General features: G+C 43.6%; 1 protein-coding gene across 10 annotated transcripts in view; it reads right to left on the bottom strand.

The window, feature by feature from the left end:
- Xrra1 (X-ray radiation resistance associated 1) overlaps positions 1–26250 on the bottom strand; it is a 64145-nt gene that overhangs the window by 1126 nt on the left and 36769 nt on the right. For 4 of the 10 annotated variants that reach the window (XM_074082883.1, XM_074082903.1, XM_074082897.1 and 1 more), the window contains 11 exons: positions 25623–25751; positions 24735–24952; positions 16486–16526; positions 13441–13566; positions 6931–7024; positions 6297–6314; positions 6075–6190; positions 3725–4072; positions 1351–1549; positions 520–635; positions 240–345 (listed from right to left, as the gene is read on the bottom strand). In XM_074082883.1, coding sequence (XP_073938984.1) covers positions 240–345; positions 520–635; positions 1351–1549; positions 3725–4072; positions 6075–6190; positions 6297–6314; positions 6931–7024; positions 13441–13566; positions 16486–16526; positions 24735–24952; positions 25623–25684 — 1444 coding nt within the window. In that variant the 5' untranslated portion in view covers positions 25685–25751. The remainder of the gene's footprint in view (positions 1–239; positions 346–519; positions 636–1350; positions 1550–3724; positions 4073–6074; positions 6191–6296; positions 6315–6930; positions 7025–13440; positions 13567–16485; positions 16527–24734; positions 24953–25622; positions 25752–26250) is intronic. The other 6 variants (XM_074082928.1, XM_074082890.1, XM_074082907.1 and 3 more) reach the window with 2 other exon arrangements.

Raw genomic sequence — 26250 nt, 5'->3', positions numbered from 1 at the left:
GCCGGGGGTGGGGCGGGCGTGGGCGGAGGAGGTGAAGGGGTGAAAGTGGCCTCTCCGCTTGGGGCAGCGGCTGGCCCACGCGATCCCCTCCCAACTCTCCAGCCTCGGCTCAGGTCCCTAAGGGGCTTGGCCTTTCTGCAACTCGGGCTCTCAGAGAGGGCGGGGCGCGATAAGGCCTCTCTCTGCGGCCTTCCACCAGCCGCCCCGTGATGCTGGATCCGGTCCTGCCACAGCCATACCTAGCGGGGCCTCTGTGAGGTTCCGAGAGTCCCGCATGCGAACGAGGATGTCGTCCAGCAGCTGCGCACGGGTCTTCCGCGGGGGTGGAATCGGGACCCTCACAGCCTGGCACAAGGCAGGGGTGTTGGGCCAAGTTTGTCGCCGCAACGGGCAGGAGGCGCTTGGGAGTAGTTTCCCCTTGGGAAACTGGCCTCGAGGGGCCCAAGGTGACAGTCACTTCAGTACTGGGGAGGGGGGGGCCCTCAGGGGTCACACGCACCCAGTGGGCTGGATGTTTACCCGCCTCTCCTTGGGGATGTAGGGTTTCTGAAACGCGTCCAGCTTGGCCTTGGAAGAGCGGCAGAGAAGCGGGCACTTGAGCATGCGCTGCAGGGCCTGGGCGTTCTTCTGGATGCCTAGAGAAGGTAACGCCGAGACGCCTCTCTCACTTCCAGCCTCACTGCAGCCTCGGCAAAGGACTGGAGAGGCCTCAAGAGAAAACACCCTCCAAATCTCCCTAATTGGGCAAAGTTTCAGCATTCATTCAGTGAACATGTACCCTGTGAGTACAGCTCCTGACAGAAGCATAGCATTGGTCCTGCTGGGAAACAGGCCTCAGTGTGATCCCATTAGCCTCAGGGAGGCTACACTGCGGGGGCTGACACCCCGAGGGTTCAGCTGACAGCCAGTTCCTTTGGTAGCACAGATACTGTTACTGCATCACGATGAAATGAAGAATGAGGGGCTGAGAGAGGGAACGCCTTCCTCTCCTCAAAAGCAAATAGGGAGGATTGTGGATGTTCCGTTTGAGGCTTAATTGGGCTGGGAAGAGCTCAGCAACCTGGCCAGTCTGGATGTTTGCTCATCAAACCTTTTTTGAGGACTTTTCCAGCCAGAATAGCTGGACCAGACTAGCTGGAATCTCTGAATAAGCTGTGGCCCCAAAAGCCAGTCAAAGTCCAGGAAAGGACAGGGATCTTGACTGACAGGGCTTCAAGTCAGGACACCCTAAGGAAATCTTTTGATGACATTGAGACAGAGGCCAGCACCCTGGCTGGGAAAAGATTGTTCAGCACCAGCCTTGGCTTGGCCAGGACCTTGGATGTACAGTTGCTTATGGCCTTCACATACCTTTTGGCTCAGTGAAGGCTGGGTCAGGTTTGGCTGTCAGCAGCTCCTCATAGCCATGGTACTTGCTGGGGGTGGAGGCAGATGGGAACATCCTCCGAGTCCTCTGTACTTCTCTGGGCACTGCTGGTGGTCTCCTTTGGTCTTTCTCCTTTACCTGTAAGTCATCTCTGTGGATGACGGAGGAAGGCAACTCACTCACCTGTATGGGGAAGAAAACACATTCACTTATACCCTGCCCACTTCTGAGCATCAGCTCTGTACTGGTCCTCATGCTGGGCCCTGTTAAGGGCAAGACAGAGTCTGGGACAGAAGAGGCAGATAAGAAAACAAGAACCAAACACCTTCACGAATGCTGTCACTAGAAAGAGGCATGGTGGTCTGGGGTGATCCCAGAGGAAGCCCCAACCCCGACAGCCAGGAGTGAGTGATTCCTTAGCCTGAGCCAAGTTGGGGAGCCAGGAGAGCTGTCTCCAGGCAAGGTGGAGAGGGGCCAGATTGCAAGAGATGAGAAAGGGTGACTGTGGCAGGCTAGGAACAGCACCTGCAAGGGCGCAGAGATAAGGCCATCAAGGTCCATTCAGCGCAGGACTGGCGCAGCTGGAGGTCAGGGAAGCATCAGGGGCAACTTTAGGTTCTGCTTTAGCAACAAGCAGACCCAGATGGGGAAGGACCTTTAAATGCCAAGCCGAGGATATCTGTTTTGTTTTGTATGTTCTTTATCCTCACTCTGATGGCAAGTTATGAAGGATTTTAGCCTACCCAAAAATACAGCACACAAAACCACATTTCATGTGAGGAAATAGTTATACCCTCTGCTAAAAAGTCTGGTGAAAGAAGAAATAGAAAATCTGAATAGACCTGTGACAAGTAAAAAGGTTGAATTAGGAATTTTACAACTTCCCACAAGGAAAAGCCAAGGGCAAGATGGGTCTACTGGTGAATCCTATCAAACATTTAAAGAATTAACAGAAATTCCTCACAAACTCTTTCAAAAAATTAGAAGAGGGAACATTTCTAGCTCATTCTCTGAGGTCAGGACTGCCTTGAAATCTACACTACAGAAAGACATCACACAGACTAGTATCACTTACGAATATAAATGCAAAATCCCCCCATGCAAAATCCCAGCACCATGTGCAAAGGATTAAACAATGACCAAGTGGGATTTATTCCAGGTATGCAAGGTTCATTTAACATCTCAAAATCAATTAATGAAATACATTAGATCAAGACAATAAAAAATAAACCTTGTGATCATTTCTATGGACAACAAAAATTTAACAAAGTTCAATATCCCTTTTATGATGGAAAAAAAAAAAAACCCCACTAAATCAGCTAGCTAGGAATAGAAAGAACCTTCCTCAACCCAATAAAGGGAATCATGGAAAACCTGTAGGTAACATTATATTGCTGGCGGAAGACTGAACAATCCCTAAGATCAGTGAGCACCCTTATCTGAAATTTTTGGGGGCCGTGTTTTACATTTTGGAATGTTTGATAAGATACCTGGGGATGGGACCAAGTCTACACACAAAAATTCCTTTATTTTAAATACACTTATACACATTATTTGAAGGTAATTTTATTTAATATCTTAAATGGTTTTATGCATGAAACAAAGTTTTATGGTGTGGAATTTTCCCCTTATAGGACCATGTTGCTACTTGAAAAGTTTCAGATTATGGAGTATTTTGGATTTCAGATTTTTTGGTTGTGGATGTTCAACCTGTTATTCCCTTTTCCCTACATGCCATCCTTGTCTGCACCAACCCTGGACATCTGCAGTTCCTGTTCGTTCCACTTTAGTTGCTCCCTGTGTACCCTATGTCATGCTGTTCCCCCTATCCAGAATGTCCTCACTATCCACATCTCCACCTTGCTTGTTCCTGCTCAGCCTGCAGAGCTGAGCTCATCTGGTGGAGGCAGAAGCATCCTTCAGGATGGCTCAGTCTCAGCACTGACTGCATGAATGGTGCTTACCCAGCATTCTGGTTAGACTGTAAGCACCTTGAGGACAGATCTGCACCTGAGCCATCTTTGTTCCCAGCATCCAGAGGCAGCCTGGGGAATGAGGTACCCTTAAGCAGGGAGGCAGGGGCAATAACAGCCCCTATGAAATCACACTGCAGCCAGACCCCAGCCAGATGCTGTGTGCCACAGGACTGTGACTTCTACCCATGGATGCCCTGTGAGTAGCCTCAGATCAGTGGAGCTCCCAGAGGGGGTTCAGAAGCCCTGCCAAGAGGATTGCCTTCAGGTTTCCAGACCTGCCCTGTGCTTGCTCCCAACTTTGCGTAGCAGCCTAACCAGCTATGGGCTTTGCAGGAACGTGTGTGCACTGTGGACAGTGGGCAGGGCAGCTGCAGATAGGCACCTGGGTCAGGAAGATGGACTCTGTGCTCTTGGTGTCCTCATCTGACAGGTGATCTGGGCTGTGGCGGCCAACTGTGTCACTAGGGCAGGATGCAGTCTCTTCGCTATGCACAGTGGAGTCAGAGCAGATGGGAGGCATGGGCACGAAGGGCCGGCGGGACAGGGAAAGGCCTTCTGGGCCCTCAATGGGCAGATGAAGTTCCTGAGCGGTGCTTCTGGCAGGGGGAGGCTCATCAGCCAGCCCTGCCTCTGGCTCTGGCACATCACATAAGGGAGATTCAGCTGTGGTCATGCTTAGGTGACGAGGCATCACAGGCTGCTTCGGTACCTTGGGGACTCGGGTTTTCACCTGTTGTGGAAGAAAGACTGGGTTGGATTTGCTTCTTTATCAGGAGTCTCTTCTGCACCTCACCATCCCCAGGCTTCTGTATAGTGGTCAGAGCACTGGGTATAGACTTGGGGGAAGGGGAGGGATATCACACTTTCTGAGCATCTGTATGTCCTGTGCGTGATGTAATTGTTTTATTTATACCTCAAAGTCACTCGGAACAATTACCCTCCTTTTATAGATGAAGAAACTAGGGCTCAGGCAGGTAAAATGAGTTGTCCAAGGTCCCAGGGTGATTTGGTGGCAAAGCCTGGATGTTCTGACTCCAGGCCTGGGCGCTAGACCTCTTCCTGACCATATCACTCTGCCAATCAAGCTTTACTACAGTGCCCTTGACTTTCCTCAGGGACTCCTAGGATGGGGTGCTGAGGGATCATCCTGCATTTTCTGGAAGGTGGCAGCATCAGGCCATTTTCAGGATGCTGGCCTGTGTACCTTAGATAAAATTCCAGAGGACAAATCTCTCTTAGAGCTTAGGACCAAGGGAAAACTTCCTCTTGAACTGTTCAATTTTTGTAACTAGCAAAAGCTTGCCACCATTCTCTCCTATGTCTAGACTGCCTGGAGGCTGCCTGGGCTCACTTTATCTCCCTGTTTACGTGATGGGTTGTTGTCCCTCTTTGTCAAAGGCATCTGTCCCACTGTGTACTTTTACAGAGCGAGAAGTAGAGTGGAAAGGTCCTGAGCACCTCCCTTTCTTCCTTGTGACATGGAACAGCTCTGGCCTTGTTTGTATCACTGTCCTCCCAAATGGAATGAAGGTGCAAGGGGACAGAACAGCCAAGGAGTGTGAGAATGTTTTTATAAAATAAACTTTTAAAGAAAACCTTTCCTTTTTAAAGTATGTAAAGTCTCGATGTTTTGACTTGAAGCTTGAGGGACCTAGAATCATCTTCAAAATGCACACCACAGGGGAATGGGCATCTGAACCACTGAGGGCCCTCACTTGGCCGTGGTGCGGAAGGAGTACTGGAGGGGTACTGGCAGAATGCTCTTTCTCTAGTCCACCACTACTATCCCAGCCCTTTTCTAGACCAAGCTGATCCCAAACTCACAGTTCTCCTGTCTCAACCTCCCGAGTGCTAGGATAACAGGCATGTGTGCCCATACCCAGCCCCTAACACTTAACTTTTGACAAGTAAGTTAGTGTCTACTTGTCCCTTTAAATGTTTGCTCTTGTCATCTGAGGGCTTAAGACAAGAGCTTGGCTGGACAGAGGCAGGCTGCTGCATGGACGGCAGGGAGAACTGTATTTAACTTTGGGGATCAGCAATGCCCAGTCCAGCATTTGGCTGTAGAAGACTAAAGTCAGGAGGAAGGAATCTTTCACAGAAATTTTTGAAATCTTCAGCAGAAGGAGGGATTTGACTTATTTTTCATGACCTTCTAGGTGGCAAGTCTAAGGGCAGGGCTGGGGGATGGAGGTGCCTGCCCTCAGCAGAAGGCCATGCTACCTTAGGATGCAGGCAAGAGATACATTCTGGCCCTGGTGCAGTGGGGACTGTGACTTGCACTGGTGTGGGCTGGGAGAGTTTGTAACGCATTTTTCTCATCCAGTCCTCTCAGAAGCTCTGAGAGGTTCCAGAGCTGAGAAACGTGAAGCTCAAAGATGGAAACTCTTGCCACAGTCAGCTATGGAAAATGACAGAGCCAGACCTTGAGGTCTTCCAACCTCAAGTCTGATTTCTCTCCACTTCTCCTTCTCTGGGCCTTAGCTTCTCTGTAAAATCAAGAGGGTCATGACTCAGTGACCTCTACAGCCTCTCTCTTCTCTTTTTGGGACTGTCATGTTCCCCCAACTTCTATCTGTATTTAACAGAGCAAAAAAGGGAGAGGGCAGTACTGTCTCTAATGGAGAAGGCCCAGGTACTATGGGAGTGAGCCACTCTGCTGCCAGGCTAGTCTTTGTGCATTAAAACAGGCACCACTTCCTTTGGGGCTGGGTCCCCCTTGAAAGACTTACCTTTCTTGATTCCTTTCGAGGCATCAAAATATGATGCTTAGACTTTACTAGCTTCCTTCGAATTAAGCGGATCCCCAGTCGCTCCTGGAGGAAGCTCTTTAGCAGTGGTGGGACACCTAGTGCCATGGTGGGAAACCAAGATGACTATTAGCTAACATTGACTGGGCCTTACTATGTGCCAAGCACTGCTCAAATTGTTTTACACATATTAATGTAACTTACTTGACTCTCTTATCAATCCTAGGCAGTAGGTACCATTTTTATTCCCATTCAATAGGCAAGAAAATGGAGGAACAAAGAGGTTAAGGAATCTTAACAGTGTGCAGCAATGATTACAACTCTGCTAGTGCCACTGCAGGCTCAGGATTCTAATCTGCCTCAGGTGCCACCCCTTGGACATCATCATTGATACATCATTGGGCTACATCATTGGTAGTGTCCTGTGTTCAGCCTGCTCTGGGAGTGAGGAACTGACAGGTGGGTCTGCACCCCTCTCCAGAATGGAAGTGGGAAATAAGGCCACTGCAGACCAGTCTGCAAAGCAGGGCATAACTTTAAAAGCTCCTGCCAGATCTAAATATCATGCTATTCCATTCCATCTCTTTCTGCTGGGTGACCCTGGGAGATCATGAGCCTCCCTGAGCTTCAATTTCCACCAAAGTCCATGGGAATGAAAATACGTTGTCAGGATGGTATGAAGCAGGTGCTCAGAACTGTCTGCCATGCTGTCCATTCCCCACAGCATCCATCCCAACATGGCGTGGAGAACAGGACCTGGCACTCATGAGGTGGGAATGAGGGTGCCAACACTGCTCCTTGCACACCGGGTGGGTGGGGGGATTTGTGGACACCATACCTCGGGTGTGGGACACCAGAGGGTTGTTATGAAAGATGAGCTCGCGGAGAGAAGGGAAGAGAGCTACTGGCAGGATGGCATCCTCCTTTGCAATCTGTAACAGATGCAGGGCAGATATTAGGTCAACCCCACCCATCACGTCTGCCCAGGTACATCAGGCTCCACATGCTTGCTAGGGAGAGGGTAGGGTTGGAGAAGTGATGCTGCTGTGTGTAGGACTTGCTGTGGCCAATGCCTTCTCCCTGTGATGTACCCTGCTCATGCCCAGAATGCCTTGTCCTACAGTCTGAAGAGTCTACCTTCACTGTTTCTTGTTTGAAAGTTAAGAATTTTCCTCTCTTTTCCACATTGGATATGTAGCCTATATCAAATACTGGGGGATATTGGTGTTGACATAATAAGAACAAACACACAGGGCACTGTCTGGCAAAGAATCTGAAAGATTGACAGAGCATTGTCAAGGTCAAGGACTTCAGGATACAATCTGTCCAACACATTCCCTTTCTCAAAGCAAACCTCTACACACCCCAGCAGCCTCTACACACCCCAGCAGCCTCTGGACAGCACTCCTGAGGGTTTCCCTCCTGAAGTAGTGAGCTGGGGAGGGTAGAGCCAGGAGGTCAAGGACCCACCCCACCTGTCTGAGAGGTAAGGGACACCTCATGGCTGTCTGGGACCCAGGAGCTGCTCTGCCCTTATGAAGCTGTTGTCTAAGTGGTGGCCTCTTGGCCAAGCCAGTCTCTGAAAGGCAAAAGTTACAACATTCCTTCTTGAGCAGAGTGCTGGAATATGTGGGACCATATTGGGGAGGGCATGTTGGCAGTGGACCAGTATCAGAGGGGCCAGGAGTAGAGCAGGACCTCTCAGTCCACTGGACACACTGGAAAAAGCTGAGTTGGATTCTGGACCTACAGAAATCATTAAGGTCCAAGGGTGGAAGCAGGAGCATCTCAGTTTAGCTTCTTCTGAAGCCTCACCAGACAGCTCAAGATTTCAACTGAGCTATTGTTATTCATCCACCAAACATGAATACCTACCATGTGCACTGTGAGCAAAAACAGACGTAATCCCTGCCCTCCAGGAATACTGTCTAGTGATAAGCAAGCACCAGAGAAACAGTAACAAGGAGAGTAGACTCACAAGTAGAAAACTGCCATAAGACAGGCACATGAAGCACTGGGGTGGGGAAGGGTTGACCTAGGAAGAGAGGTAAGAGGCAGGGTCACTGAGATCTGAAAGAGGGAGGGTAGTAGGTAATGAGTGAATGCGGGAGGGTGTATGGCAGAGATGCCTCCCAGACCATTTCTTCCACCCTTAGTGCAGAGCTAGATGATGCCTCCTAACTTCTAGGTAGCTAGGTGTGGGCAGGTGGCTAGCTGTAGCCAGTGCAATGTGGGTACAAGGGATAAATGCTCCTTCCAGGCATAGTGCCCATAAGACCTGCATATCCTCTACCTCCTTCACTACACTCCCCCCACTCAGCCTCTACCAATACATGAGATCCAATAAGGTCCTCATAAAGCCCTGCAAGTAACAGTCACAGCAAGAAGGGACCTGGGTCTCTGAATCACCATGTCAGGACTATGCTCGATGGACCTTGTGAAAGTAAGAAATAAACTTCTATTGTGTTAAGTGAGTGAGATGATCATCTGCTGCAGCTGCTGGTGTAGCTTCAACTGATGCAGAGAGGAAGAGTTCCGGGCCTGTTAGAGGAATTTAAGGAAGGCCAGTGTGACTAAAAGCAGAAGGATGGCAGGTCCCTGATGTTCAATGAGGCTGGAGATGCAGGTAGGAGCCAGACTAATGCTAAAGATTGTGGTCTTTGGGGAAGCCACTAGATAGATTTGAGAAATATGAGGTCCTAAATTTGACAAGACTTGGTGATGGAAGAGATATGGACAGGGGAGGGGATGTAAAGGACAGAGACTATTAAGGATGACACCAGGCTCTGGCTTGAGTAACTGGGTGGGTGATGAAGCTATTCAGTAAGATGGGAACAAGAGAAGAACATAAAATTTGAAGAGAAAGGTCGCTAACTCACTTTGGATATGTGTGCTTTAGAGGTACCTGTGAGACCTCCAAGGAGAGATGTTGAGTAGTCAGCTGGACACCCTGGTCTAGAATACAGAGAAGAGGTCTGTATTGGAGTTACACATTTGAGAGTTACTGTAAACGGGCCAATGGGCATCTGAGGCCATCCACAGGGAGAAAGTACAGAGTGGGAGGAGAAAGGGACTAGGGAGAGTCTGGAGGAAGCACAACACTTGATCTTCTAGACCATGGGCCAGTCCTGTCAAGGGTCTGATAGCTTTGCAGGTCATATGTTCTCTGTCACAAAGACTCAAGTCTGTGTTGTTTCCCCAAAGCAGCCCTTGACAGCTTATAAATAAATAGATATGTCTCTTTTCCAATAAAATTATATTTATGGACTCTGAAATTTGAATTTTACATAATTATAAGATGTCATGAAATATTACCACTTTTAATTTTTTCAAATGATTAAAAACATAAAAACTACTCTTAACACACAGACTACACCAAGTCCATGGTTGGCAAATATAGCCATTTGTTTAACTGAGTTTCTTTAGAACACAGCCTTTCTACTTTGTTGACATATGGCCTTTTGCTACAAGGGCAGAGTCAAGAAGCTGCAACCGAGTAAAATATAATCTTTCCAACAGAAAGTTTGCTGATCTATCATCTAGAGTTCAGAAAAGGAGGATGAACCTACAGAGGTGCAGGTGACAAAAGAATTGTACGATATTGATGAAAGAGGGCACAGTCTCTTGTACACAAATGAGGTGGTGGAGCGCCAATCCCTACAGAATGGGGGATGGAGAACTGAACTTGATATCGTCAGAGTCTGTCCATCCACATCAAGTCATTAAAAAGTTGAAGAAAGTTACGATTGAAATTGACAGGAAAGTGAATGATAAGACACAGGGCACATGTGTCAAGGGTTCTGTGAAATTAAGCCCAGATAAAAGACATGGATATAGGGTTTGGCTGATGTAAGCAGAATTGGCCTCGGGCCAGCCTATTCCCAGTTCCTGGAGCTACTTTCAGGTTCCAGTGATAAACACAGATGTCTTCCTAGCCCCACTGAGTTAAAGAGAGTATAACAACCAGTCAAATCTACGAAATAACTAAATACTGGTTAAAAATTAAGTAAAAGTAACTATTTTACTTTTGATATAAAATTGCTAGACTTTTGAATGAATATTCTATATATTTAAGCTCTGTTTGAAGGCAGAATCAATTTTGAAATTTGTAACTTTGATAAATTGAACATTAATTTCGATAAAGGTAAGCTATATTCCTTAACGTGAAGACCTCATTCATCTAAGACACTTACTGAGTGCCTATCACACATGTATCAGGTAATATTCTACACACTAAGGATACAGATGTGAGCCAAACAAAAGCCAGCATTTAAATTACATTCAGAAGTAGATAATTGGTAACTGACAAAAGTTTAAGAAAATGTTAGGTGGTAACTGTCATAAAGCAGAATGTCATTTAAAAACTTAGGTAAGGATGTAGAAAAATGGAAAAAGTGCCACTCCAACCCTAACAACAGCAACAAAAACTGAATAACCCACAATGTCCTAACTTTTCCTGAAGCCAACAGAGAGCTATGGTCTCAGGGCTACTCTATGGTCTGACCTCTAAGGAAAGCTCATCCCCTCTTAGGAGAGATGGAGCACAGAATGGGGCAGATGTGAGAGTCACACAAGCATTTAAGAAGAAATTAGCTAAAATTTTTAATGACTTCCTAAGAGCCAAGTGTGGCCTAGAGTTAGATAGTGTGACTCTTGAGAGCTGGGGAGAGGGGCCCATGTGCATTCTGTGAGAGGGAAGACGCAAACAGCTTCTTCATGGTGTGGTATGACCTGAACCTGAAGATGAAAAGCTGGCCCTACAGGAGCAGCAGTGCCTCCCAGATTTTCTCTCTGGGGAATAAAAGCCCTGGGCTGCTGAGCAAACCCGGCCCAGGCATGGCATCTGGGGAGAGAGAAATGATATCTGGCTATACCTGGGATAAAGGCAGGAAACCCAAAGGAGTCCTGCACAACATGTACCTCCTACTGCAGGGAAAAGGCCAGGACCAATGAGAAAGACCATCCTAGAGATGCAGAGTGCTGGGGATGCCAAAGACTGGGGCTGGGGGACATTCTGGCTGGGAAGCAGCAAGTAAGCAACCACAGCAGCTTACTACAGGCAGGATCATGACTAGAAATAGACCCCAGAGTTGTAGGCACACAGGGAAGTCTGCCAGCTGAAGACTGAGCAGGAACACCAGGAAAATACCCTGGCAGCCTAGCAAGGGCTGGCTTTCAGCAGTCTAAAAGGGATGCATTTTTATATTTATATTTGCAGTATAGGTAGACTGCAAATCCAAGGGTAGACGTAAACCATGCAAACAGTAAGTGTGAGAAAGCTTTGAAGCTATATTAAAACAGATAAAAAAGACATCAATGCAGGGAGTATTGTTAGAGGCAAAGGGACATAATTCATAATAAAAAAGATTTACATATTAGGTAGATATGACAATTCTAATTGTATATGCACCTGAAAACAGACTTCAAATTACCTGGAGAAAAAAAACTGACAGAACTAAAGGAAGAAAACAACAAATCACAACAACCAGAGAGTTCAGCACACCGTTCTCAGTAATTGATAAACAAATAGACAAAACGAGAATACACAAGGATTGGAGTGACACTCCAGACCTCCTTAATTTAACCGACATTTTCAACACTCTCTCCCAAAATTGCGTAAGACACACTTTTTTCTTGGTTCACATGGAACATTTAGCATGATAGGCCATAGTGGGGAACATAAAACAAATTTAAATAGATGTCAAAGGAAAAAATATCTTACAGATTATGTTATCTGATCATAAGAGATTTGTTAATTAGAAATCAAGAAATCCAAGACATCTAGAAGAGCCCCCTAGACTTGGAAACTAAACTACTGACTTCTAAACAACCTGCCAATCAAAGACAACAATTATAGGAAAGATTAAAACTATCTTAATTGACTGTGACACAGGTTACTCCAGAGGCACCTGCACACCCATGTTTATTGCGGCACTATTCACAATAGCCAAGTTATGGAAACAGCCAAGATGCCCCACCACTGACAAATGGATTAAGAAAATGTGGTATCTATACACAATGGAATTTTATGCAGCCATGAAGAAGAACGAAATGTTATCATTCGCTGGTAAATGGATGGAATTGGAGAACATCATTCTGAGTGAGGTTAGCCTGGCACAAAAGACCAAAAATCGTATGTTCTCCCTCATATGTGGACATTAGATCAAGGGCAAACACAACAATGGGATTAGACTATGAGCACATGATAAAAGCGAGAGCACACAAGGGAGGGGTGAGGATAGGTAAGACACCTAAAAAACTAGCTAGCATTTGTTGCCCTTAACGCAGAGAAACTAAAGCAGATACCTTAAAAGCAACTGAGGCCAATAGGAAAAGGGGACCAGGAACTAGAGAAAAGGTTAGATGAAAAAGAATTAACCTAGAAGGCAACACCCACGCACAGGAAATCAATGTGAGTCAATGCCCTGTATAGCCATCCTTATCTCAACCAGCAAAAACCCTTGTCCCTTCCTGTTATTGCTTATACTCTCTCTACAACAAAATTAGAAATAAGGGCAAAATAGTTTCTGCTGGGTATTGAGGGGGGGGAGAGGGAGGGGGTGGAGTGGGTGGTAAGGGAGGGGGTGGGGGCAGGGGGGAGAAATCAACCAAGCCTTGTATGCACATATGAATAATAAAAGAAAAAGGAAAAAAAAACTATCTTAATTGAATGGAAATAAAAATACAGGGGCTGTTGCTGTAGCTCAGTTGACAAGTCCATGCTTAGCATGCTGGGTTTGCTCCCAAGCACCCAAAAATAATTAATTGAGGTTTTACAGAAAATCAAACAGGACCTGGATATTGGATAAATATATGAACAACATGCGAAATCTGTCCCATGGACATTATATCTGCTGTTTCCTTCCTCTTCACTTGTCTAAAGTCACTGATTCACACTTAGCCTAAGCACAACTGCTCTTTGAGAACTTTCCCTGATTCCAAATCTTCAGTTAGATGACCACCCTCCCCAAATTGGGGACTTACTTCACAGTGCTATGAATTTCTCCATAGCATCAACTATGCTTATGCTGTGATTGTATAATGTCAGTCCTCCCTACGGCTGACAAGCTCCCAAGGGGCAGAGGCCAAGTCTTTCATTATACCAAAAGCCTACCACCAAGCCTGGCACATGATAAGTGCTAAATAAATAACTGTGACTGAATGGATAGGCTCTTGACTTGGCTTGCACTGCACTCCTCTTCCATTTTTCCCACCCTGAGAACTCCTGGGCCCATATACCTGTAAAGCAGGGAATTAAAGGGCTGGCCTTTTAATTTAGGTCAGAATGGCTCATATCCCACCCTCCCATCTGTACCCCTGGGAAACAGGCAGAGAAGCAGACAGTCACCTTGTTGTAGGCCAGGCTAAGGTACCTCAGCTCCGGGAAGGGTGGGGCCAGCGTCTGGTTCCTGGCCTTCAGTGACTTCACAGGAAGAATCTCGAATATGGGAGGAAGTGAACATACCTTTGTAGTCTTGGAAGGAAAAAACAGTCAAGGTCAAGGTGTCCTAATGAGAAAGAAGTTAAAGCAGGCCCTTCCCAAGGAGTACGGTGGAAAGAATGACCACTATAGAGAGGCTTAACCAAAGAGACATCTAGAATCACCAAGGTCCAGAATTCTGACTCCAGGTTCTTTGAGGTCATGTGGTGAGCTAGTTCTCTAGCACCTGAAGTTCCACTTTCAAGTTCTCTGAAGCCAGAGAACACTATGGCAAGGCTACAAACACCAGAGGTCTCTGCCTCACCTCCCACTCTCTGCTCCACAACAGCTTCTTCTGAATTGGCCCTTCTATATGCAGTTGGGCTAAAATTTCTCCAAAAGGACAAGAGGGGGTGCTTGTGTTGTTAAGGGGAATTTTCTTAGCAAGGAGGAGGGCAGAAAGGACTTGAAATCTTGAACATCTGGTTTGATAGGCCAGCCCCCATCCTAGGATGGTTCTTCATCCTAGGATGAAACCACAACTAAGTCCTGACTGACCTGAGCCAGGCCTTGGGGCCTAAATGTGACCTATGGGTCACTTGCAGGGTCGTGGTCTCTCCAGTTAACCCAGACTGCCTCATGGCAGAAAAAGGAAACTGCTGTGTTAATCACACCTAACTCAGTTCACTCACAGCTTCCTTGAATTACATGGGTCCAAAGAGTATTACAAGGGTAGATGTTGGGCTAATGGTTAGGCTAGGAACTAACTGTTCTAAGCTCCATTTACCACTACATATGGCAATTCTGCTTGTTATTCAATGAACATTTGTGGAACACCTACTTTGGGCCAAGTATTTTGTGTTCTCCTGGCCTAACTTATAAAGCCACACAAACGGGACAGGTCAGTTACGGAGAATAAAACAAAAACTAGTGATACTATGTGCAAACTCATATGATTCCCCTTTCCGGGTGACCCGAGACAAACTCTAAGAGAGCAGAGTGGAATGTGGCAGCAGTCTGACAAGGCAGTCTGCTCCACTATGCAACTCCCTAAAACAGACTTAAAAGCTGATTTTGTGGCTCAAGCAGTAGAGCACTGGCCTACCAAAACTGAGTTCCTGAGCTCAAACCTTAGTACTTTCAATATAAACAAACAAACCAACAAATAATAAAGGCTGATTTTGCTAAAAAGCACTGACTCTTCATTTGGGCCTGCAGCTGTCTCCTTTGCTACCTTAAACTTTGGGTCAGATTCCTGCTCAATTCTGCACATAGACATGTTAATCACTGAAGGAGTGTCTATATAAAAACTGGTAATATGAGGTTGATTAGTACTACATTAATCTAACCCCTTGCCCTTCTTCAAGGCTGAAGACACCAAGATTAGAGTAATATAATTTCAAGGTTTCAGGAACAGTGAGTCTTGCAGCCCATGACAGGAATAGAGGCTGCCCCAAGTGAGAGCAATCATCTCATGATGGGAAATGAAATATCCCTTCAAGCAATAATAACTTCCTAACAGCCACCAGGACCTTCCTGGTTCATGAGCACATCCATGTGCTGGGAGGGTGAAATGCTTGGATTCCATGGAAGAGGGTGCAGAAGTGCTGCATCTGGACCCTTCTAGGACTTTGCATGTAGCTTGTCCTTGTTTGTATCCTTTAGAGAAAAGCCATAGTTGTAAATATAACCCTTTTTGGAGTTTTATAAGTTGTCCTAGTAAACTGCTGAACCTATGTGGGTTGTGGGAGCTCCCCCATTTATAGCCAGTTGGTCACAAGTATGAATAGGTTGTGCCCCCAACTTATGGCTGGCATCTAACATGAAGGCAGTTTCCTTGGGAACTGTGGAGTCTGCACCAAATCTGGGGTGGCTAGTATCAGAATTGTACTGCAGGGTTACACTGGCCTTGTTGACTTGCTTTGACCAATAGAATGTGGCAAAAGTGACAGTGTTTGAATTTCAGAATCTTGCAATTCTCCCTCGTTCTTGTGAAACCCAGTTGCCACCATGCTGTAGAGAAATCCATGATGAAACGACCAAAGGCTAAGAGACAGAGGCGCTCGAGCTGGGCCAACTGTCCACCTGAGCCCGGCTTCCTCGCTAACTTGCGGCAGAGTGTAGCTGCATAATGAGCCTTGTGAAACCAGCAAGCCACTTTGCTAGCGAGCTCCAGTAACTGTTGACAAGTCAGAAGCCGTTACTGCTGAAAATCAGTAACTGTGGGTTTGCCAGGCAGCAAGAGTTAAGTGGTAGAATTTCTCATACGGCTGTGCTTGTGAGGAGGCAGCCTAGTGAGCTGCCCCTTAAGGATACAGGTGGCTAAACGTAGAGTTGTATTTATTTCTACAAATGAATATGTCAATATTTAGTCTCCATGATCTTGGCTGGTGAGCATCTGCTGCGAGAGAAAAATCAATTTCCTATGCTGATGAAAATCAAATGTCTAATCCTTTGACCCCAGGATCATACTGTGGGTGGTGTATCTGACAAGAATTTTTCCAGTTTAGCAAGGGGTCGTGTTAGAGACCTTCTGGGTTTCCTCCTTGTGACAGCCCCTCCTTAGCCAGGTCTATTGCTTGAGGAGTCACTGTTACTACATCATACTGAACAGTATCTGAGGATGGTGCGGACTAGAAGCCTCTTCAGTCCCTTCTGCATCTCCAGTAGTCAGCACAGTGCCTAGCACATGGTGGGCACCCAGAAAATCTTTTCAATGAATGAGTTTTCTTGCATGATCTATAGAAATGCCTCTCAAGGCCCTATTAACTTATTTGATTTTGTCTATTACAATGAATGTTTTGGCCTGGGAATGTAGTTCAGTGGAAGAGCATTTGCCTAGTATTTGTGAGGCCCTGGATTTGATCCTCAGGACTACAAATAAATAAATAAATAAATAAATAAATAAATAAATAAATAAATAAAACTGATGGTCTAACTCTAATACACAAATATGAAAAAGGCAGTTCCTACCTCTGAGGTGGAAAATCCAGGGTAAGATGAGAACACAACCTCTGAAACAAAAGAGAAATAGAATGAAGGTTGCTAAGAGCATGGGCCGGCCCCCTGAGAGGCCAGGGTTGGATCTGCCTCCCCCTACATATGGCAGGGTGCCTCCTAGACTGGTTCCAATGTTAATTGGGAAAAGGAGCAGCTATAACATATGTCAGGTAATAAGTCCTTTGCATTTAGAATAAAATCTAAATTCCTTGGCCAGGAAGGAGGTCACACATGGTCAGGGGGACCTGACCTACTGCTCTAATCTCATCTCATGCTACCCTCTTCCTTACACTGTATTTCAGCTAACCAGACCCTCTTCCTGACTTTGCTCTTTGTAGCTTCAGTGCCACTGGGAGTCTGTACTAAGTAGAAAGCTAACCAGTAGTCTTAGAAGAAAGAAATTAGTTATATTAGTGGAAACAGAATGTATTAAGCCAGCGAATTCAGCAGCATGTCCACAGTGGGAGGCCACAGAATGATTTCACTCTTTGGACCATCAGACTAAGATGAGCTCATAAATGGCTGAGTTCAACACAATGAATAAAGCAGAGCATCTGTGGGACCTGATCCTGTGCAGGCAGCACTCCCCTTTACCCTGGGTAATGGGACCGCCTCCTCATATTAATGATATTATAATGAAAGAGGTCACATGAATAAACACTACAAGGCTGGAACAATACCTCTCCCCTACAAAAAAAAAAATTCTCCTAGATGGGGATCTGCAAGTGATTTGGGAAAGGTATGTGCTATAAACAAAGTCAGAGTTTGTCAAAGGACAGGCCATGGTTGCAAGTGTGGGTGCTAAGCAGTGATCCCCTGGAGAAACAGTCCCTACTTCTAGAAAGATGGGCTGCCTCACACTGCCTGAACGCAAGTCCTGCCCCTTCCCACTACCTTGGAGGCAACTCCAGAAATCAGAGTCCACACTCTAAGCTTCTGATTACAGATTATTACAAGAGAAAAGAAACAGTCAAGAATCTCCTGAGGGTGGGGGAGAGGGTGGTGGCCCAAAAAATGTATACACATGTGAGTAAATGTAAAAAAAACAACAAAAAAAATCTCCTAGGGAGGGGGTGGGGGCATGGGGGAGAAATGACCCAAGCCTTGTATGCACATATGAATAATAAAATAATTAAAAAAAATCTCCTAATATTTGAAGGAAATCAAACTTCAAAAAGTCATGAACTGTAAGAACAGAACAAGCACCTAGAGTTTATTTAACAAAAAGAATAAAAACTTTAAAATAGAACAATTAGTACTGAGAAATCTGAAAGGCTGTTTCATTTCTAAAACAAAAGGCTGTTGTGGATGTGATACTACTAACAATTTTGTAAACTTAAAATATGATACTCAAATAAAAGATTTAATAAATGTGCTGGACAAAAGAACAGACCCAGCTGAAGAGCTGATTCATAAAATGGGAGATGGAGTTGAGAGACTCTCAGACTGCAGTACAAAAAGGCAAAGAAATATAGAGCATGGCAAAAAAAAGAACAGAGATAGATCTAAAATTTTTAGTATATGAGGAAAATTCAAAGGAAGACTACAGAGAATATAAAGAAGGAAATTAAATTTTTTTCTCAAAGATAAAAGAAACTGTACAATTTTTGAAAGAACTCTCAAAGTACTGAACAGGATAAATAAATTACATATCTAGCTGGGCACCAGTGGCTCACACCTGTAATCTTAGCTACTCAAGAAGCAGACAGCAGGAGGACATGGTTTGAAGCCAGCCAGGCAAATAGTTCTCAAGACCCTGTCTCGAAAATACCCAACATAATAAAGGACTGGCAGAGTGGCTCATGTGGTGCAGCGCCTGCCTAACAATTATGAGGCCCTGAATTAAAAAAAAAAAAAAAGAATTGCGTATCTAGATGCCTCTTAGTAAAATTTCCAAAGGAAAATCTTGAAAATTTCTTGAGAGCAAAAATAGCATCCTATAAATTGCACTGGACATAGTGGTGCACACCTATAATCCTGGCACAGGATACATGTGTGGGGGAGAGGCAGAAGCAGGAGTATCTTGAGTTTGAGACTAGTGTGGGCTATGTAGTGAGATCTTGTCTCAAAAACAAGGACTGGGGATGAAGACCAGTGGTACAGTACTTGTTTAGTATGCATAGGGCCCTGTGTTCAATCCCAAGTATGAAAGAAAGAGAGGGAGAGAAAAAGAGGGAAAGAAGGAGAGAGGGGGAGAGAGAGAGAGAGAGAGAGAGAGAGAGAGAGAGAGAGAGACAGAGACAGAGAGAGAGATAGAAACTATCTTAAAGCTATAATTCTCTACTTAACCAACTAGTATTTAAGTATCTTAACAAATAAAAGTAATTAACTTTGGATATTCGGGGACTCAGAAAATCTATGACACACAAACTGTATTTGAAAGAATCAAACAGCAAAATGAAAAGCAACATGGAATAGTAAACTATCTTTGTGATCTCAAGAAAGGGAGAAATTTCTTAAATAAGAATCCAAACCCACTAACCACCAGGTAAAATTCAATAGATCTGGTGTTATAGGCTGAGTTATGACTCCCTCAAATTTATGGTGAAGGACCTCAGAAATATGACTTAGATGGGCACTGTCAAGGAGAGATCTTAAAAACAGTACTGATTGAAAAAAGTAATAGAATGAGCTCAATAACCATTATGTAAATTAAAAACACATTATACACAAAATAATATATAGTCTACAAAGATACATACACATATCCAGGGAAACATATCCTGTACAAGAGTGGGTGTTTATATGGAAATGAGGAATGGGAATAGAGATTAAGGATGAGGGAAAAAAGCAAAGGCATACAAGAAGAGCTTTGCATAGTCAAATCATTCCACTGTGCTGCAGACTGAGTTGTACAGTTTACTCAACCGTCTGCTCCTAAGTTACACATGTCCAAACATAAGAAGGAATTTAAGGAAGAGGAAGATTTGAGATGCAAGCAGCTATAGTGAGAAAGAAGTAAAACTAACAGTTTAGTTTCTCAGTCTAAAGAATGGTTGATGCATAATTTAAAAATAGAACCAATATAAATTATTATTAGGATTTATGTATTACGGGAGGCTATTGGGGGTAGGGTGGAGGAGAGAAATGCATATTTTCTTATTAATGGGAAGACTTGCATTTAGTCAGTTCTAGCTATTGATAGACAAAGGTGAGTTTTAATATGTGGATGGGATTTTAGGATAACTATTAGAAATATAGAAATGAGATGTATTACTTTAAACAATTAGAGGAAAATTGGAATTAAAAAAAGAATCAGTACTAACAAAAAGAAAAAAGAAGAAAAAAAACATGGGTAACTAGAAAACACACTAATAGTGGTAGAAATAAGATGGAACATATTCATGATCACAATTTAAATTCTTCTATTAAGAAAAGACCCATACTTGAAAAATATGTGATGCTAAATTGTTTTATATATTATATATATGTATATATATAATATACACAGGCAGTACTGGGGTTTGAACTCAGGGCTTCATGCTTGCTAGGCAGGCACTCTACCACTTGACCCATCCCTGCAGCCCTGCTTCTGAGATATTTTTAAATAAACATATTAAATTAAAAAGGGGCCCAATTCAAGGACAAGATTATTAACAAGCTAAGGTGTGATATTTTACAGTGATTGAAAAGCACACTCTACCAAGATAAAAGCCGTAAATCTAATAACAGAGAACTGAACCAGCTTAATGGTAAAAAATGCCAGCAATGCAAGAAGAGACTGACAAATCCCTAATAGTGGTGAGATTTCAATATGCCTCTTTCCAAAGTTAACAGACCAAGTAGACAGAAAACTTTTATAGCAGCAATCTGAATAACATGATTGTACCAATTATTACTTTATTATGTTTTACTTCCAAACCCACCTTCTCTGTTCTGCTTTGGGATGCTGGAGGTGGGCTCTGAAGACTAAATTTCTGCTTTACCAGCTGGTTTCCTGGTAGAATCTGACAATGAGTGATGTGAGAGGGAAACCGCAAAGGCAGAAGAGGAAGAAGGGGCTTCCCTTCCTCTTGTCTGCTTCCCAAGGGTTTGCTGACTGCTTGGGATTCCCACTAATGCAAATGGAGACACACTTCTTCACCCTAGCAGCACATGAGTTCATCTGGCATATTTCCTGACTGGATTTATAAGCCAGCCTGATACTGACCTCCTATCCAGTGTCCTCTCCTCAGAGATCTGGGTCATTCCCCAAGGTCCTCTGAGCTCACAGATGCCAGCAGTCAAGCAGCTCTTCTCCCTTGGAGGCCTAAGTTTTAAGTTTACAGTCTACGGAGCTCCTCCTCCAAGCTTCTAACTTTTCCCCATTTCTAAAGAAAACTCCAGACTCTGGTAGCTTCATGGTGAATTCTTAAAATATTTAAGGAATGAAATAATATCAATCTTATCCAAACTTTCCTGGAAAACAAGAAAAAATACTGTGGACTCATTGCATAACCTTGATTGTAAATCCTCACAAGAATATTACAACAAAAGGAAAATATTACACCAACTTACTGCCTCAATCAGACATACAAAAATTCTCCAAAAAATATCAGCAAATTTGATTCAGTGACCATAATGACCAAGTGGAGTTTATCCGGGGAATGCAAGACTGGTGCAGCATTCAGAAATCAATCAATGTAATTATCCATATTAACAGATTAAAAAAGAAGTCAGATGAACATCTCAAAAGATGCAGAGAAAGAATTTAATAAAATCCAAGGTCCATTCACCATAAAAACTCTCAGCAAACTAGAAATACAAGGAAATTTCTTCAAATTGATAAAAAGCATCTACAAAAATATAAACAGCCAATTTGTACTTCTGAAATACAGAAAGCTTTCCTTCTGAGGCTGGGAAAAACACAAAGATGTCCACCTACCATCATCACTTCCATTCAATACTGTACTGCAAGATTTAGCCACCAAAATAAGGCAATAAAAAGGTATTAAGATTGGAAAGGATGAGGAAAAAATGGTTATCACCTATAGATGTCATGACTGTGAACACAAACAAATGAGAAAATGACTGGAAATGAGAAGTGAATTGAGAAAAATACTGGATACAAGTTCCATATTTCTATATACTAGCAATAAATAAGAGGGAATGAAATATAAAAAAGCAATACCATTGACAATAGCATAAAAGAGATCAAGTACCCAGGAATAAATCTGATGACAGTTTGCATAGTTTCATTACTGAAGAGCACAAAATGCTGCTGAGAATTTTTAAAGGCCTAAAAACTGTTGGGATACATCATTTTAATGCATTAGAAAACTCAGTATTGTAAAGATGCCATTCTCTCCATATTGACCTCTAGGGTCACTGCACTTCCAAACAAATCCCTACAGGATTTTGTGTGGAAATTAACAACACAATTCTAAAATTTATATGGAAATTCAAAGGCCTTATAATAGCTGTAGCTATTATACAGGTATTATACAGGCCTTTGTTGTCCTTTGCTAGGACAACAGCCTAGCTGCAGAACTTCACTACCAGGCAGTAACACTTGTTATAAAGCCACAATAATTTAGACACATACACTGTTATCTGACAATACCTCCCCTACAACTCAGTGACAGTCTTTCAATACATGGCTTTTTGGAGCCTTTTCAATAAATGGTGCTGGTTCAAAAATATATATGTTATATATATATATTATGTATGTTTATATATATAAGCAAACTTTGACCTTGACTTACAGTGTATATGAAAATTAATCCTAGACAGATCATAGACCAAAATGTTAAAACTAAAATAACCAAGCTTCTAGAAGAAAACATAAAAAAAAATCTTCATGGTCTTAATATAGGCAAAGAATTTCTTAAAACAAGAAAGAAAAAGGCACTAACCATAAAAAAAACCTGATGAATTAGATTTCATTAAAATAAAGAACTTCTAGCCAAGAGTGGGAGCTCAACCCTGTAATCCTAGCTGCTTAGAAGGCCAGTCCCAGCAAAAAAAAAAAAAGTTTTTGAGATCCCACCTCAACAGAAGTTGTGGGTGTGGTGGTAAGAACCTGTCGTCCCAGCTATGAGGAAGCATAAAATATGAGGGCAGTGGTCCAGGCCAGCCCTGAGGAAAAAAAATGAAACCCTATATCAAAAATAACCAGAGTAAAAAAGGGCTGGGGCTATGACTCAAGAGGTAGAGTGCCTGCCTAGAAAGCATGAAGCCCTGAGTTAAAATAACAGTTGCTCCAAAAAGAGAAAAACAGTACTTCTGTTCATCAAAAGTCACTATTAAGAATATGAAAAAAGGTGGAGGCTCAAGTGAAACAGCACCTGCTTAGCAAGTGGAGTTCAAACTCCAGTAGAAAAAGGAAAGAAGGAAGGAAGGAAGTTGGGGGGGGGGGGAGAAAAGGAGAGGAAGAAACAAAAGAGGAAAAAAGAATATGAAAAAATCAAAAGCCAGGTGTGGTGGTTCACACCTGTAATCTTTGCACTCAGGAGGCAGAGGCAGAAAGATCATGAGTTTGAGGCTAGCCTGAGGTACACAGCAAACAAAAAAGCCACCCATTTTTTGTAATACATATATTTTAAAAAGACTTGTGTCAAGGATATATAAAGAACTTCAAAATATCAACAAGAAAAAGTTATACAACCCAATTTAAAGATAGGTGAAAGACTTGAAAGGTCACTTCTGTACTCAATATCACTAGTCATCTAAGAGATGCAAATTAAAACTATAATTCAGTATCACTGCATACCCACCAAAATAGCTACAATTATACTGATTAAAGTACAATACAGGTAAAATACTATGGCTAAAGTCCACTGGATAATGATCAGACACTTAAACAATGAAGGATAGGAATGTAAAACAGGTCATGTTAAGGGGAGAGAAATATCGAGAGGGGAGGGCAAATGAAGGGTAAAGGTGGGTGAATATGGTTCAGGTACCTTCTATGTAACTATGAATATGACACTGAAACCTATCAAAGTCATTTTAAGAAGGGGGAGGGGGAAGAGGGAGAATAATGGAGGGGATGAACCAAACTGGGGTACACTGTACATATATATGGAAATGTCACAATAAACCACCCTGTACAACTGTTACATTAATAAAAACATTAAAAAATAAAAGGACTGAGCCTTTGTGAAGATGTGGAGTAACTGGGAATTTCTTACATTAGTGTGGGAGCAAACACTGGTACAATGACTTTAGGAAAGTGATGGGCAGTATCAACTATGCTTACCATACTTCTAGAATCTATGACTCAGTAATTCACTCCTGGGCATATACCCCAAAGAGATAAGTGCTTATGTCCACCACAGGATATGTAAGAGGATGCTCAAGCAGCTTCATTCATAATAGTCCCAAACCAGAAATAACCAGAATGTCTATCAACAGTAAAAAGGAAAAATAAATTATGGTATTAGTGGAATAAATAAGAGCAATGAAAAGGGCAACTCTACTGATATATATCGAGAAACATTAATGAGTCCATGGACATACATTAAGTGAAACAAATCAGACTCAAAAGAGTACACGTTATACAATTCCAAGTCAGGACATGAATTCCAAGTCAGGGTAATCAAATCTATGGTGACAGAAGTCAGAATGGTGATTATTCTGGAAAGAGGTATTGATTGAGGGGCTACCCCTGGGACACTGGAAATGTTCTGTATTGTGATGTGAGTCATCATTAAAAGGGTATATATGTAAAAATTCAGGTTCAGCACAAGATTTTTGTATTTTACCTGATATAAGTTATTTTCCTCAACTTAAAATAAATGTAAACAAACAGGTAGTAGGTAGCGGCACAATAACAGTTAACTAGATCCGTGGGACAGAATATATGATTCAGAGACACACTCATATTAAGGGATTTGGATTACCACACAGGTAACATTCCTTTTTGCCTCTCAACACTGCCATGTGGATGTGGTTCTTAGAACTGTGATACCCATCTTGAGACCCCAGCAGGAACCAGCCTAAAAGGATAAGTAAGTGGGCTAGAGGTGAAGAGAAGGGGATGGAAAGGCCTAAGTCCCTTGAGAACACCCATGCACCAAAGAATCAACTGTCTCTGGAAAGCCTTCTTTCTGGTTTTCTTATTATTTTGGATTTCAAAAGCATCTTAACGGACAGAACCAGTTAGGAAGTCATTGAAACAGCTCAAGTCATGGAACAGTTCAGTTTAAATGCAGCAGTTCCCCAGGGAGCCACTGGGGAGGATCGGGATAGAAGTGTACTCTACCACAGGGCTAGCATCTGGAACAAGAGGCATTGCTCACCTGTGCGGTCAACGTCCTTTCTCATGGGCAGTATGGTATAATCTGGTTGCGCATCTGAGGCCTCAAACATCCACGACTTGGACTGCAGCACAGCTTGGGGTTCTTTCTGGGGACTTGCCCTGCCTCCAACCCCGTCCCCTGACCCATCACGGAGCTGAACCTGCTGTAGGTACGGGATCCGGAAAATCTTGTTTTGGTCCAGGCTTAACTTCTTCAGTCTTCAATTAAGGAAAGTGAATACAGAATCACAGCAATAATATACCTCAGGGATATTACCAAGCAACTTAGGGAAGGAATATGGAATCAGTCTGAGACACATACTCCTCTTGTGTGACCTTGAGCCAGTGACTTACCCTTTCTGGACTTCAACATCCCTATCGTTAAAGGGGACAATATTTACTCACTGGTTCTTGGGAGGATTAAATAAAACAGTATATAAGTTGTCTAGGACAAAGCAGTATTCAGTAAATGGTAGCTGAATCCAAAGGAAATTTTCCAGGGATTTAAGACTCCATCATTTAAAGTCCAGTTTTTTCTTCACTTCAACCACATAAGTAGAACTTAGCAGTTAAACTTCTCTTTTTCATTTTTTTTTTTTTTTTAGTTTGTCTCCTCTCTCAGGGTCAGCATGCTATCTTGGATATCTCCTTCTACCCTCCTTTCTCGTTGCCACCTCTAGTCACGTGATCAGAAATCTTTATTGGTGCCCCAATTGTATAATGAATTAAAGCTCAAAGGGGAGAAATGACTTACCCAAGGCCACACAGCAGAGATAACTGGTGGAGCAGGGACCTAACCCCAGGCCTTTTGGTTTGTGGAGTAGCCCTCTCAGTGTGTGTACGGCTGGGTGTAGGGAAGGGCCCTGCAGAGGAAGGCTTGTGGCTTTACCTCCTGAGCCCGGCCAGGCTGGCAAAGCAGTTGGGGTTGGAGAGTTTGTTGTCATCCAGCATCAGTGTCTCCAGTGCTGGGAACCTCAGGATGTATTTCTTGCTTGTCAACGATGTTACGGATGCCTCCCTGTGAGTGCAGAGATCTTGGGTACTGAGCAAGTGCAGGGTAAAAGCTCCACCACTCCCAGGTAAAATGGAAGATAAGGAATTGACTTGGAGGACTAACAAGCCTGGGAACTTCGCTAGTACACAAGAGAGGTCCCTATAAAGATGGATAGAAAACCTGGCTCACACATACAGGCTTCTCTATGAAGAAAGTCTACATGTCATGGAGGTGGGCTGGAACAAAGTGGGGGGCACTAGCTGCAGCAGGTTGGGGAGCACTGGCCTGGACCAGACCAAGGTGAATGAGGCATGGCAATTTAGGGGGAGCATTCAGCAGGTAGAACACTGCATAACTTTGGCTCATGGCAGACTCCTGGGTATGCTGTGTCACCCCAGAACTGGTAACCATGGGAGCACCATCCCCTTGGCCAGGACCACAGATTTGCCACCAATATCTCTCTGAGGAGTCCCAGAAACACCTGAGAATGAGATTTAATAGATGAGGTCCTAAATTCCACAGG

This window comes from Castor canadensis, chromosome 1, assembly GCF_047511655.1.
Source record: "Castor canadensis chromosome 1, mCasCan1.hap1v2, whole genome shotgun sequence".
Taxonomy (NCBI): domain Eukaryota; kingdom Metazoa; phylum Chordata; class Mammalia; order Rodentia; family Castoridae; genus Castor; species Castor canadensis.
This window is presented reverse-complemented; position numbering and strand designations above follow the sequence as displayed.